Below are 15,114 nucleotides of genomic sequence, written 5' to 3'. Positions count from 1 at the left end.
ATTACATGCTAAGATGGTAAGTAGAGCTAAAAAGTTGGCTCAGGAGTCAACTCCCGGAATCCACAGGACGGAAGGAGATAACTGCCTCCCACAAGGTGCCCTCTTGACACTCACATTCCCACAATGCCATCTGTGCACCCATGTGTAGACCCACAATCAAAACAAATAAATATATGTTAAAGAAAAATTAAGAAATGGTACTATGGGGTATCTTTCTTTCTTTTTGGGGGGTAGTAAGAGACAGGGTTTCTCTGTGTAATATCTCTGACTATCCTAGAACTCACTCTGTAGGCCAGGCTGGCCTTGAATTTACAGAGATCCATTTGCCTCTGCCTCCCAAGTGCTGGGATTAAAGGCATGCCCCACCACCGTCCAAACAAATGGTAATTTGGTAATTAACTTAATATTGAACTTAATTTCACTTTTAGTGTAGTTACATTACATTCTTTTATGTGTGTGCACAGTATATGACTATGTGCCCACATCCATACGCATGTCAAAGACAGAGGTCAAAACCTGTCTTTTTCTGTCACCTTTCACCCTACTTTTTTAACGGGCAAATGTGGATATGTGCACAGCTGAATGCAGGTATCCACATGGTCTGAAGAGAGTACTGGATTCCTGAGAGCTGGAGTCATAGGCAATTGTGAGCAGCCTGATGTGGGTCTTGGAAACCAAAGTTAGGTCTCCTGAGCCATCTCTCCAGGCCCTCCACATTATTTTTTGAGACAAGGTTTCTACTGAGCCTAACCTTGGGCTTGTCAATGGCCAGATAAGAGTCTCCAGGAACAAATCCTAGTATAGTCCAGATGGATACCAAAGCATAAAAACAATATCCAAGCCTCCCATCTCCACCCAGTGTCCACTCTACCACTTCTCTGTCCCACTCAGGCCAACAGGAGGCTCAGCAGCACTGTCTCGGCTGGTAACTACGAGATCCTTGGTCCTGGCACTCAGGAAAGGAATTCAGTGAAATGAACTAGGAATCTGGGTTTCTTCTCCATTTACCACCCAATTCTCACTATGCCCTTCTTTTTTTGGAGATGGGTGTTCAAAAGGCTTATCATCCTAGCTAAGTTTTAAGTTTGCTTTTAAAACATGAACACCTATTTCAAGATATAGTCTTTTGTCTACAGTTTTAAAATAATAATAAGAATCCCAACTGTTCATAAATGCAACAAATCCATGACTACTTATGAAGGACTACAGCATGCCGAGCATATAGCTCAATGGTAGTGTGCATGTGTTCCTGCATTCAATCCCCAGCAGCAAAAGAGGAAAGACAAAGAACTGCTAATATTAATAGCTGATAAAATAACTAAACACTTCATGTTTATAAATCAAACTGCTTCTCATAAATCCTATAAGGTAAACAATATTATTACTATTTATTGATTAAAAAAATAAAGCACAGAAAGGTAATTTACCTATTATGCAAATGGTAGAGAAAGGCTGAACTCTGGAAGTCTTTCTGTGTTTTCAGACAGGGTCTCCATTCTGGTATACAATGGACTTGAACTCTCTATGTAGGTGTGACTGACCCTGAACTTCTGATATTTCTGCTTCCACCTCCCCTATGCTGATATCACAGTGTGCACCACAACATACAGCTGGCTTATACTGTGCCAGAGACAGGAGCTTTCATGAACGCTAGGTAAGAACTCTTCCAATTACACTACAATCCCAGCCCCCAGAAGTCTGACTTTAGATTGCCTCTCACATAAAACAGAATATAAAGTTACCTTTGTGATCATATAAGGTTATATATGCATGTTCTTTTAAGACAAGGTTGCCTGTTGGGCATGATGGTGCAAGTCTTCAACTCCAGCCCTAAGATGGCAGAGGCAGGCAGCTCTCTGTACGCTTGAGGCCACCTGGTCTACAAACTGAGTTCCAAGCCAGCCAGGACTACATCAAAGAGGAAAAAAAAAAAAGAAAAAAGAAAAAAAAGCTGGGCAGTGATGGCAGTCTCTAATCCCAGCACTGAGCACTAGGCAGACAGAGGCAGGCAGATCTCCAGGGTCAAGGTCAGCCTGCTCTAGAGTGAGTTCCAGGACAGCCAGGGTTACACAGAGAAAGTCTTGAGTTTAATATACCTTTAACCATTTGTTCCAGATTTTCCAAATAAAATTTATATTGGCTAACCAAGCCTTCTTCAAATTCTCTTAACTTCTGGGTTTCTTTACGAATCTGAAAAGATCAAAATTATTTTATGTTTAAAAATCAGAGCATTAACTTCAAAATCGGACAAGAAAACAAGTGCCCTACACTTTGGGCTGGGGCAAGAACAAGGATTAAATAACAGCAGTAACTCTCTATTTTCCCATCCCTAGTCCTCCAAAATTTTTGGCTTATCATTTTATCTAGCATCACCTTGGTGGATTTTTCTGCTTCAGTTAGAGGCCGGATTTTATAGGAAGGAGTGATGTCCTTAAATAGCTCCATCAGTGAAATGATCACCAGCTTCCGAACAGTGACAGCCACATCAGGGTCCTGTTCCATCAGCATGGAACGCAACTCTTTCAGTTTTTTAATCTGTTAAAGAAATGATTCGTAAGACTACAGAATTGGTGGCAAAACACTTCAGAGAAAAGACAACAGCCCTGCATCTGACATCCTAAGTGGAATTCACCTAAAGAGTAACAGAGCCAAGCTGCAATAAACTCCAATGGACACATCACTAAGTTAAAGGAAAACCATACTTCACCCATGTAGGCAAGTACAAACTATTAGAAATAGGTTAGGAGTCAGGTGTGACTGTGCATACATTTAATCTCAGCACTCACTTGGGAGGCAGAAGCAGGTGGAACTCTGTGGGTTCTGATTTTAGGACAGCCAGAGCTACATTGTGAGACTATATCTTGGGATAGGGGAGAAGGGGAGAAGAGGAGAGGTGAGGAGAGGTGAGGAGAGGAGCGGAGAGGAGGGGAGGGGAGGCAAGGCGAGGTGAGGCAAGGCGAGGTGAGGCGAGGAGAGGAGAGGAGAAAGACAAGAGAAAAGAGTTGGGCTGGTAAGAAGCTCAGCAGGGCAAAGTACTTCCAGAGCATGCCTGATGATTGTGATTTCTATCCCATGAACCCTTGGTGGAAGGAAAGAACCAACTTCTAAGAGCTAAATTTTAACTGCATTAGTACACCCATGTGCACACAATAAAAATAATTATTGCGTCGGGCGGTGGTGGTGCATGTCTTTAACTCTAGCACTCAGCAGGTAGAGGCAAGTGGATTTCTCTAAGTTCAAAGCCAGCCTGGTCTACAGAGTGAGTTCCAGGACAATTAGGTCTACACAGAGAAACTCTGTCTCAAAAAAAAAAAAAAAAAAGAAAGAAAAGAAAAAGAAAAAAGAAACAAACAAAAATACTAATACTAAATTAAGCAAATATATAACCACAGAAGTTGTAGCTCAGTGGTAGAGCGCTTGACCAGCATACATGAGGTCCTAGGTTCAATACCTGATACTGGAGGGAAAATATATACATATATAGAGCCAAGTTATATTAATTGCAGTAAGATTTGAAGATAATTTACATGATAAAATTCAAAAGTATAAAGTTGGTGCCAACTTCAGCAGCACATATACTAAAATTGGAAAGATGCAGAAAGTAGTCAGTAAGGATGTGAAACAATCCCATTAAAAATAAATAAATAAGGAGTTGGTTTCAATTGAAATGCTTCCTTTGAATCACTATTGTTATTGGTTCAGTAAGTGAAGAGCAGTACTCCGGCTTGCTAGCAATGTTCCCACAGCAAGGACAAAGGGGCCTTCATCTATTTGCTCTCCTGAAATTGTGTAGCACAGGCAAAGCCTCTGGAGTAGTAGAAGACCTGGGTCCAATTATGTGGCTATCAAAAGGGGGAAGGGGGCAGTAATCACTTGAGTTTTCTGGAGATGCTGGGGGTCAAACTGTGGCCTTGCTTATGCTGGCCAGGTGCTCTGGTGCTCCACCACTGAGAGGCATCTCCAGTTCTCACTTAAGATTTTTAAGACAGGTTCTCACTACATAGTCCTAGCGGGTCTAGAAATCCCAGAGATCTGCCCACCTCTGCCTACCACCTGCTGGGAAAGGGCCTGTGCCACCCTGCCCTGCTCTTACCTGGGTCTCTGAAGACCCAGTTTTTCAGTAGGAAAATGACATAAAAGGACGTTATCAAATGACATCAAAATATTGCCAGTGAGAAGACTCAGTGAGTAAAGGCACCTGTCACTCAGGCCTGATTACCCAAGTTCAGTCTCCAGAATCCGTGAATAAACAGACTCCTGAAAGCTGCTCACGGACTATCATATGCACTGTGTGGCATTCACACAGATAAACCAAGTTTTAAAAAAAAAATGATAATAAAATAAAATCCTTGTATTCATTTATCATTTATTTGGTTGTATTTGGTTTTGTTTCTTTCTTTGAAGACAGGGTTTCTATGTAGTCCTCTCTTTCCTAGAACTCACTCTGTAAACTAGGCATGTGCTACCTCCACCCAGCATAAAATCCTTTAAAAACTGGCACTTATGATGAGGCACGGTAGTATGCCGTCCTTAATCCCAGAACTCAGGAAGAGAGGCAGGTGGGTTTCTGGAAGTTTCAGGTCAGCCAAGGCTAAACAGTAAAACCCTGTCCAAAAAAAAGAAAAAATAGGCTGGGTGGTGGTGCACGCCTTTAATCCCAGCACTCGGGAGGCAGAGGCAGTTGGACCTCTGAGTTCAAGCCTGGTCTACTGAGTGAGTTCCAGGACAGCCCTGGCTGTTACGTAGAGAAACCCTGTCTCAAAAACAAAACAAAACAAACCTACCCCCACATACATCTAGGCAGCACTAATTAGACTTCATGGGTTATAAAACAAGCAACAACAACAACAAAAAAAAAAAACTGGCATGGTGACATAAGATTTTAACCCCAGTACTTTAGAAGCAGAAGCAGGCAGCTGGAGTAACAAAGCGAGACCTTGCCCCCAAACCCCCTCCACAAAAAGTCACGAAATTGGGAGAGGGATTTGTTAGGGGTGATCTGGGGAGCAGTTGATGGGAGAAATGTGGGGATTTATGAAATTCTCAAAAATAAATTTATTTTTAAAAAATTAAAATAAGAATATCTCTATGGTTCTATGGTGATCAAATAAGAAAACAGAGATGAAAAGTTATCCTAACTCCCACTCCCCTCTGATTCTGGTCCATATATTACCTTTTTTTTTTAACTAAAAAAGACAAGTATTACTCAAAGTTTGCCCACATGACATTTCTTACCCTAAATAACAGGGGCTAGAGAGATGGCAGGCAAAATACATGACTACCAACCTGCATTCAGTCCCTGAACTCTTGTAAAGAGGAAAAGAGAGACGCCAATCCACACAGGTGTTCCACATTACTATGACACTTCCCTCCCTCCACAACAGCAGATAATGTTTAAAGTCAAAATCCAATTTATTATTCAATAAATAAATACTTGTCATACTCAGATACTGGGAAAGTCAATATAACAAGAACAGTATCACTTAATATGAAATATCTAATTCTCACAACAGTGTTGAAATGCTGTTTTCTTAGGAAAAAGAACTTAACCTATCTCAAGCAGCACTTAGGGGAGCCAAGACTGAACCCCAGATTTCTTGAATTCACATGCCATATCACCATTTTCACCAGGTACCCAAGACTCAGAGGCAGTTTTCTTCAAGACTCTGGCTCCACTTCACTCAAAGCATTTCCTTCATTCGTTATCGGTCTCTTCCTTCCTTCCTCTCACATTTCCATCCCTGTCTCCTTCTCTCTTTTTTCTTTGTTTCTCTGAGTTTTTGAGGCAGGAGCTTACTTACGGGTTGACTTTGAACTAGCAGCAATCCTCTTGCCTCAAGTTCCCTAGTGCTAAGGTTACAAATGTACACTATCAGCCTTGTACAGTATTTTCTAACTACAAATATTTCTGAACTAATTCCACTGACTTTTATAAAGAATGCTCCTCACTAAAACCTTTAAGTAGGTAGATATGATACACACCTAATATCCCAAAACTTAGGAAGCTGAGGCAGGAACACAAGTTTGAGACCAGCCTGGGAAAACTGACACAGAAAGGCACAATCAAAGAGGTGAATGAACAGCAGCAGGCACACACTCACACATGTGCACACACACACATGTGGAGACAGAAGCTTGCTCTCTCTCTCTCTCTCTCTCTCTCTCTCTCTCTCTCTCTCTCTCCTGAATAGTGAGACAAACCTGTAGGAAGATTCTTCCCTAATACAGTAACTTTTTAGATATTTACCACCCTCTGAGTTGCCAAGATAAGTCCTTTATCTTTGTTTGCAAATGAGGAAATCAAATCTCAGAGTCTAAGTGGCTTTTCTAAGCTCATGAAAGAAATCAGGTTGAGATGCGGGATGAAGCTAAGATTCTGTCTACACTTTCATTCAACTCCAGCTTACGTTTAGTTAATTCTGAGTGTTGTGTGTTAAAGGAAACTAGAGCTCTTCAACAATCTGAGGTTTACATAATCAATACCACTCACATTACTTTCTGGATCTGACAGTATGGCAGATGCCAAGGCTGCAATCTTTATTTTCTTCTCCTGTAGTTTCTTCTTTCTCTCAATTAAATGTTCTTCCATGGTGAGCTCTGGAACAGGGTTTTCAATGATCTCTGAAAGAAATTAGGTTTTCCTTCTTAAATATTCCTTTACTTTCAGAGAGCTAATAAATTTATACCTTTCATATAAAATAATGATGGGAGTAGGAATCTATGTCTATTGTTGGGCATTACCCACCATTCTACTCACACACACGAACATGTCATTTTGCAGATGCGAAAACTAAAGCGAAAAAAAAAAGCAGCTTGGCTAACTTCAATTTCAAATTCAAAACCTAACAGAAAGCCCACACTCAAATTCTTAAATACTATCCTAACAAACCCAAAACTTCATTAGCTAATGAAACACTCCTGACTTAGTATTTTCTTAAGTTACAAAATACCATCCTTTTGTTTTCAACTCTATGTAGGGCTTTGAATTATACTTTAAGGGAGTGGGTGATGATGGCATATGCCGAGAGGCAGAGGCTGGCAGATCTCTATGAGTTTGAGGCCAGCCTGGTCTGCAAAGTAAGTTTCAAGAGAAAGACCCAGGGGAAACTAGATATAAATATACAAGTATAACCTGTGATGTGCATCTGATCAATGACTGGAACCAGCTAACTACAACGATTGATTTATAATCTCACACACATTTTTAATGAGGTCTGATAATTGAAGTAAAATGTAACAGTAGTTTCATATAAAATTTATTTCCAGGTTAATTTTGATTAATTAAAACTATTCCACAAGGCATGGCGTATGATGGCTCACACCTGTAATCTCAGCATTTGGCAGGCTGAAGCAGCATTGCCATGAGTCTGAACCCATCCTGGGTCACACAGTAAGTTTCTGGTTAACCTGTGCATATGAGACCTAGTCTTAATAAGGGGGGGAAAAAAAAAGGCGAGGGTGGGTGACAGTGAGATGGCTCAGCTGGTAGAGCTGCTGCCAATCCTCTGATCTCCACGTGCATACGTACACAATAAAAATATAATTTTACAAACTTAATAGGCAGCTAAAAATTATTTTAAATGTTAGAAACCCACATTTCGGTAACTGAAAAAGACATACACTAAGCATGATTATCCTTAAAAAAAAAAAAGATTGTACACCACAAAATCAATTTTGCTGTTTTCAAAAGTAATTGTTTTTGTAAGTAGGTCCTTTTCTTATAATTAGAAGGATTCCAAACAGTAACAATAAAAATTTTTCATGTTTGCCTCGCCATTGGAAAATGTAATTGTCCATATTTTTCCAAAATAAGAAGTATATAAAGTTTACAATGTGAGCCTTTCAAATGTAGAAAATGGGCTTTAAAGGAGCAGTGCTCCACGATGTCCACGCTAGGTGCACCGCCTAAAACGAACTACATTCACCATGCAAAAGACCACTTCCTAAGCCAGGCGGTGGTGGTGCATGCCTTTAATCCCAGCATTCGGGAGGTAGAGGCAGGTGGGTCTCTGTGAGTTCAAGGCCAGCCTGGTCTACAAGAGCTAGTTCCAGGACAGGCACCAAAGCTACACAGAAACCTTGTCTTGAAAAAAACAAAAAAACAAAACAAAAAAGACCACTTCCCAATTAACTGTCAATTACAAAGATATGTCTTATTACCTTCCTCAACTTCCTGCTCTTCTTCATCCTCTTCTTCCTGCTGGACGTCTGTGACTATTGGACAGATTTACATATTAAGCTGTGATAACATTAAGTGGTAGAACAGAACAGAGAAGAAAGCAACAGAGCAGTGGTTACCACCGATCTCAGGATAGGCAATAACTGGAAGGGAGGAAGGGAGGGAGGGAGGGAGGGAGGGGAAGAACAAAGTCCCTGGAAGCAGAATTTAGTGTTTGCCCAGATGGAGTTTCCTGAGTACATGCTTTGCTATAAATCACTATAACGGTGTCTTTGATTTTTGTGTTTACTATTATTTCATAAACACATTTTCTCTTTCTTTCTCTACCTCTGCCCCATTCCCCTCTCTCTTTCTGAGGAGATAATAACCCAAACCTTATAGCTCTAGTTGCATTCTCAATGAAACAGATTCCCAAAAGAACTGTCTGTGACCCTGGCCAGAATTACTAAATCCACTATATGCTAATGGAAGCTACTCTTACTCTGTAGATATGACTAAAAGCCAAATGCTAAACTTTGAATGAAAAAAAAAATGTGTTCTAGAAATACAATATAAGTGTAACTAGGAAGTTAGCCATCGACTCACCTGGCTTCTCCCTAGTCTGTGGGATTATACCACTTTTATCCTTGATAGGAAGCAAATGAATCAACTCCTTCTCAGGTGCAGTCTGCAGAGTTCTTGGCACTTTTTCATATTTAGCTATCACACTCTCATGCTTTCGTTTCTTGATATGAACTGGCTCACTGCAGAAAAAAGTTCAATTTCAGTTTTAAAGGGTTCTCTTCTAGGCCTCTGTTGCAGTGATAAACACCATGACCAAACACAACCCGAGGATGAAAGGATCTAGTCCAGCTTACAACTGGAGTTCCTTATGAAGGGCAGGAACTTAAGGTAGAAACTGAAGAAGCTATGGAGGAACAGTGCTTATTGGCTTGTTCCTCCTGGCTTGGTCAGTTTTCCTTATAACACCCAGGACCACATGCCAAGAGATAGCATTGCCAAAATGGGCTGGGCCATTCCAACAAACATAAAACAAGAAAATGCCCCCACAGGCTTGCCAGTAAGCCAGCGATTCTCAATCTGTGGGCCCGATCTCGGTCAAAACTCTGTCTCTAAAAATATTTACACTACGATTCATAAGAGTGGCAAAATTACACTTACAAAGCAGCAACGAAAACAATTTTATGATAGGGGTCACTTTATAATAGGTTTTTCTGTTCCCCAATAATATGTTTCTCTGCTGCCTCAGTAAACCAGATCAAGCTGAATTTACAAAGTATAACAACAGGCTTATTTGAGCAAAGAAAATCCCAGGTGGGTTCTCTAGTCCCAGAGATCAAGGCTGGAGAAGCCGCCCACAGAACTAAAGCAGAGAGATTATAAAGGTTATAGGCGAGGGTGATGGCATCAGGCAGGGACTTGAGCAGCGGGCAACCTCAGGGGAGGAAGCTGCAGTGCAGCCAAGAATGTAGAACTGGGCTTTTTGCTGCCGTCCCTTTGTTCAGAGACTCTAAGCTGGCAGGGTTTGGAGAGACAGGCATAGGGCTTGGGAGACCTAGCAGGAGTGAGCTGGAGGTTCCAACCTAACGGCCACCATAACATGAGGAACTGTATTAAAGGGTTGCAGCATTGGAAAGGTTAAGAATCACTGCTATAAGCCAATCTGATGAAACATGGTCTCAAGTGAAGGTCCCTCTTCTCAGATTACTCTAGTTTGTGTCAAGCTGACAAAGGCAAACAAAAAAACTAACCAGCACATGTACCTAAAGGCTATCATCAGAAAATCTACTGTAAACCAGGCAAGACAATATGTGCCTATAATCCCAGAATTATGAAGGCTGAGACAGGAGGACCATCAGTTACAGTCCATCCTGAGCTACGTACTGGGTCTGATGCTCAGAACCGCATTTGTAACACACAGAGATGTGAACACTTACAATCCAGATGAAACATTACCTAGAAGAAAGATCTCTTGTAAGAAAAGATGCTTTTTGTCCTAACTCTCTCATCAGCTGTAAGTCATCTTCATCCATCATATCTAAAGGAAGGGCTTCTTCCTCCTCCTCCTCTTCCCTCTCCATCCTTTTAACTGTTCCACCAAAAAAGAAAAAAGAAGTATTAAAGTCCTGCATTTTTTTCTATCTCACCTCCCCTTCCTCCAGTACTCCCCAGGAAAGCACTACTGACATGCCGGGTGACAATTTTTTTCCTCGTGGAGATGCTCTTAATCCAGCAAAGGGCTAGCAGCTTAGTATCTGATTCCTGAAATCTAAATATCAGTGTCTGCCTGCATTCTTAACTGAGAACCAACAGCTGAGTTCATTAGCACATTCTCATCTCCCATGACCTTTGCTTCACTTCAGCGGCCCTCCCCAAAGGCCAGGTCCCAAGACTTGATGCTCATTCTTGGACCACAACCATCTGTCCTTCCAGTATTATTTGGTTACTTCCAATGTACTGTTTTACTAACTACACATATAGACCTTTATTTCAATCACTTGCTGTTCTGAACACTAGTGTGTTCTGCTTTTGTTCCCTGGCTTAGGTTGCAGGGTTACACTTCCACCATTCTCCTGCTTACACACTCAGCAACTTTCCTTTCTATATTAAAGTTACTCATCCTATAACAAAACCCCAACCTCACTCATCACTCTAACTTCCTTCTCTGCTCACTTCCTGTGTTCCTCTTTATTCACCTTTTTATTCATGTGTGTCTATATGATATGTATGTGTGTGCATATCTATATCTATATATCTCAAGTGCCAAAAACCCTTTTATAAGTGCAGAAGATTCAACTTTGAACAAGACAACCTTAGTGTTTTCCCTAACAAAACTTAGCCTTCCTAACAGCAGTAAGACTGATAAATACTATTATGTAAACAGGCACAGAATGAAACTCCTATCTACTTTAAAGGACATTGCATTTCTCAAACCAGAAATTGGTGTATATTGTTAGCCAACTTTCTCTCCCATTGACTTTCTGTTTTTCTATCACTGTACTTCTAGTTCCTTCACCTGCCTCATTTCATCCAAGGACTTACTCTTCTATTTTAGTAAGGAAAGTGAGGCTACAAGGAAAAAAAATCCATCAATTTTCTTCATATCAACTTAACAGTGTTTGCCTCCATCTTTTTCTTATATTCATCCATCTCTCATGATTTCACTTAGATGCTAAGCTGTAAGAATGAATATTTTCCCTTGTACTTTTATTAAGGGAACTATTAGCATGTTACACTTTTCTCTTCCTTCCATTCTTTCTTCTCCCCCCTCCTCTCTCTCTCTCTCTCTCTCTCTCTCTCTCTCTCTCTCTCTCTCTCTCTCGCTTGCGCGCGCTCTCTCTCTCTCCCTCTGGTTTTCAAGAAAGGGTTTCTCTTGTGTAGCCCTGGCTGACCTGGAACCCCCTCTGTAGACCAAGCTGGCCTCAAACTCAGAAATCTGCCAGTCTCGGCCTCCTGAATTCCGGGATTAAAGGCGTGCACCACCACCACCACCTGGCAGCACATTACACTTTTCAAGTTGTAAAACTTAGAAGTTTTAGATACTTTCTCTAAAAGTATCTATAATCAATCAATTCATTGTTCCTAGACTGGAGGCTGAGAGACCAAACAAGATCACATGGTTACCAGCGCAAATCAAAAGAAGAGCCTACATTTCCTGACTTCCAGGCAAATGATCGTATATCCCTTACAATAACATTACTACTGGGCCAAATATGTCAGGAGTAAGAGATTAAGATGGTTATAGAAAAAAAAAAAAAAACAAATAGTTCTTTAAATCAGCTTCAGAACTTGCCTGATTCAAAATGGTCACATTCTTTTCCTATTCTGAGTATCTGAAGTTCTTGGATAGTTCTACAAAATAACCCAGACAATTAGAGCTGAATTTCAGCCCAAGTCTACAAGCTGAAAGAAAACCACCAGTTTAGAAAGGGAAATACCAGTTGGGTGGTAGTGCATGCCTATAATTTCAGCACTCAGGAGACAGAGGCAGGCAGAACTCTGAGACTTCGAGATCAACCTGGTCTACAGAGCAAGTTCTAGGTCAGCCAGGGCTACACAGAGAAACCCTGTCTGGAAAAACAAAAAAAAAAAAAAAAAAAAGAAAAAAGAAAAAAAGAAAAAAGAAAAGGAAGTACCCAATGGCAACATGGTGAAGAATGCACAAATGCAAAGCAGTCTTACCTCGGCTCTCAGTGATTGAGAAGGTGACAACACCGATATGTAGCTCAAAATTTAATTACACAGCTACTCAGGGTGTCTCCCAAGTACTACATTTTCAGATCTGATGCCTAGACCAACTAGAAGCAGAAGCGAACTTTCTCACAGTGCATACATCTTGAAATGCTTTCTCATACTGACTGTGGTAAAGCATACAGGAGTTCTATCGCTACCTAGACCATGAAGATCTGAACACAGGACGAACGTTACTAGAACACAAGTCATCTCCACAGAGAACATTCCAGCCTAACTGGAGAGAACTAGGGTAAGTGAAGGCTCTCGTTACCTGGCCACTTGCTCTTTGGGTCCTCCAAGGGGACTGGTTTCTTGGACACAGCATCTTTCACGGCTTGCCTTAGCTTCCTCTGCTCTTTTCGGAACTTCTTGATAGTACTCTGCTGCTTAAACTGCTTATTCTTCAGTTTGTTTTCAAGTTTCACTTTACTAGTTTTTATCAGCTTGCGAAAGCTTGGGACCTGCTTTTTATTCCTTCTCTAGAAAACAACAGAAGGGGCACTGAAACTCAGAAATTTAAATTATTTCTTAAATCAGTTTAGGGAAAATAGCTTACAAATTAGACCAATTTCACAAATGTCTCACAACTGTGGATCCTGCATAAGAGCTAAAACCAACATAAGGCAGTAACTCATCCTACAGATGGCACCAGAGTATCGGTGACTCATGACAGGATTTTTCCATAACCTGACTCTACCTGAAATGAAAACGTTATGAATCTCTTATCTTGAGGTAAATGGTTATTCAAGGGTAGCTTAACACTTGTACCATAACACAAACAGAGCAAAATAACGGCTACCTTTAACAATAACAACTGACATTTACTTGGTGTTTTATTAATCCCAAAGCACTCAAACTTCTCAATAGCCTATATAATGATCGTCACATGACAGAGGAAGTGAAGGTTACAGAAATCATGCAACTCGATGAAGATCCTTGATCTAAGGAGTGTAAAACTGAATTATGTGTTTGGATTCCAATTCTCTTGCTGGTAATTGTTTTATAATACAAATCCCAAGACTCCAATTTCCTTCTCCATCTCGGAAATCACCAGCCTTCCTATCTCCTTAAACTTTAAGGGGAAACGGGTCCTCTCCGGGTCCGGTGACTCATCAAGTAGGTTCAAGAAGTCTGGACTTACTTCTCATGTGTAGAAAAGGGTTCGAGAAACAGTCTGGAAAGACTCTTCAGTCTGACATCCTTCACATGCAGGGCTCACTGCTGACCTCACACCTGCTCCCTGAGACCACCATGAGCGAGGACGCAAAAGCCAAGTAAGAACCCGAAGTAGACGGTGCACAGAACCGCCAGGAGCCCCAACATAGGCCACCGCCCCCCTATACCAGAGTGAAAAATTTACGGAAAAGATAAGCTAGGCGGGGACCCTGTCAACCCGAGGAACCGTAAGTCACGGGGGCCGGGGACCCGAGGGCACTTACCGCCTTCATCCTTGAGCCTGCAAGGAGTACCGCAGACAAGATCAACGGGAAGGGGTAGACACAGGAGCCGGAGAAAGAAACACACGTGCCCAGAGCGCAGTTTCACTCGAACAGGAAGCCGCTGCCAGCCCCACACCTTTCTGTCCCCGGAAACGGGAGGCGGGACTTCCGTTTTCTGGCCGTGGCGCGCGCGCCCCCTAGCGGCTCCGGTTTCGCGTCCAGGCGCTCGCAGGCTGACCTGGGTGAGACGTTCTGAGGCGGGGTGCTGCTGGCTTAGGTTGAGCGGATGGCCCAACCGAGGGGCTAGGACGGGTTCCTGCCCGGGTTCCTTTGAAGTCCTGGGGAAGACAGGAGGCGAAGCCTTGGCCCTTTCAGTCGCCTGCGTCTCGCGGCTAGGTCTGTTGCGGGTATTCGCCTTCCCGGTCGGCTAGAGGGCCGAGAGCAGCTTCTTTATTAGGAGCTGGCCCCTCCACAGGGCATGGGGTTTTGTTCCAAATGACGATTTCTCACCACCACCTACCAACCAAAAGTCCACGCTTCTTAATTTAGACGTGGTGGCCACGCCTTTAATCTCAGCACTCTGGAGGCAGAGACAGGAGGATCTCTTTGAGTTTGAGGGATCTACGCCATGTAGACCCTGCCTAAGAAAAGCTCTGTACTTTTACTGTGGAATCGTTTTGCTTTGGGTTTTACCATTATATGAGAAAGTACTATATTAGTGAAAATTTCAGGTTTAAGTTTCTGTTAACCTTTTGATAAAGACAAAGTTGTCTATTTAGTAATTACAACCAAATCGTTAATTCCTACAGGATGATACAGGCTTTGCAAGAATATGACTTTCAAGTACTTCTCTCCCAAAAACTGACCTGCGTTAAAAAACAAAACTAAGCCCGGCAGTGGTGGCACATGCCTTTAATCCCACACTCGGGAGGCAGAGGCGGATGGAGACAACCAGGGATATTCAGAGAAACCCTGTCTCAAAAATCAAAACAAACAAACAAAAAACCCAAAAGCAAAAACAAAACACTGGGCTAGAGAAATGGTTCAGTGATTAAGAGTGCTTGCTGCTCTTCCAGGAGATCAGAGTTCTATATCTGTCTAAACCCATCTTCACCTCCAGCTCCAGGGTTCCGATGACCTCTTCTGGACTTCTCAGGCACCCTCCCACACAGATGTAAAAATTAAAATAAAAGTTTTTAAAAAGGAAAACACAAAACTGAACTTAAGGCTATTAGAGGTGAAAAAAAAAGCTGTTATTTGACT

General features: G+C 41.8%; 1 protein-coding gene across 1 annotated transcript in view; it reads right to left on the bottom strand.

The window, feature by feature from the left end:
• Noc3l (NOC3 like DNA replication regulator) overlaps nt 1-14,010 on the bottom strand; it is a 33,200-nt gene extending 19,190 nt beyond the window's left edge. The window contains exons 1-8 of the mRNA XM_048438953.3: nt 13,852-14,010; nt 12,684-12,891; nt 10,136-10,268; nt 8,765-8,922; nt 8,161-8,214; nt 6,491-6,621; nt 2,374-2,535; nt 2,097-2,190 (exon numbers count right to left, since the gene is read on the bottom strand). Coding sequence (XP_048294910.3) covers nt 2,097-2,190; nt 2,374-2,535; nt 6,491-6,621; nt 8,161-8,214; nt 8,765-8,922; nt 10,136-10,268; nt 12,684-12,891; nt 13,852-13,860 — 949 coding nt within the window. The 5' untranslated portion in view covers nt 13,861-14,010. The remainder of the gene's footprint in view (nt 1-2,096; nt 2,191-2,373; nt 2,536-6,490; nt 6,622-8,160; nt 8,215-8,764; nt 8,923-10,135; nt 10,269-12,683; nt 12,892-13,851) is intronic.
• Nucleotides 14,011-15,114: the final 1,104 nt, after the last annotated feature.

The sequence above is a fragment of the Myodes glareolus genome, chromosome 7, assembly GCF_982192425.1.
Source record: "Myodes glareolus chromosome 7, mMyoGla1.1, whole genome shotgun sequence".
Classification (NCBI taxonomy): domain Eukaryota; kingdom Metazoa; phylum Chordata; class Mammalia; order Rodentia; family Cricetidae; genus Myodes; species Myodes glareolus.
The sequence above is the reverse complement of the archived record's forward strand: the minus strand, read 5'-3'. Positions and strand labels throughout refer to the sequence as shown.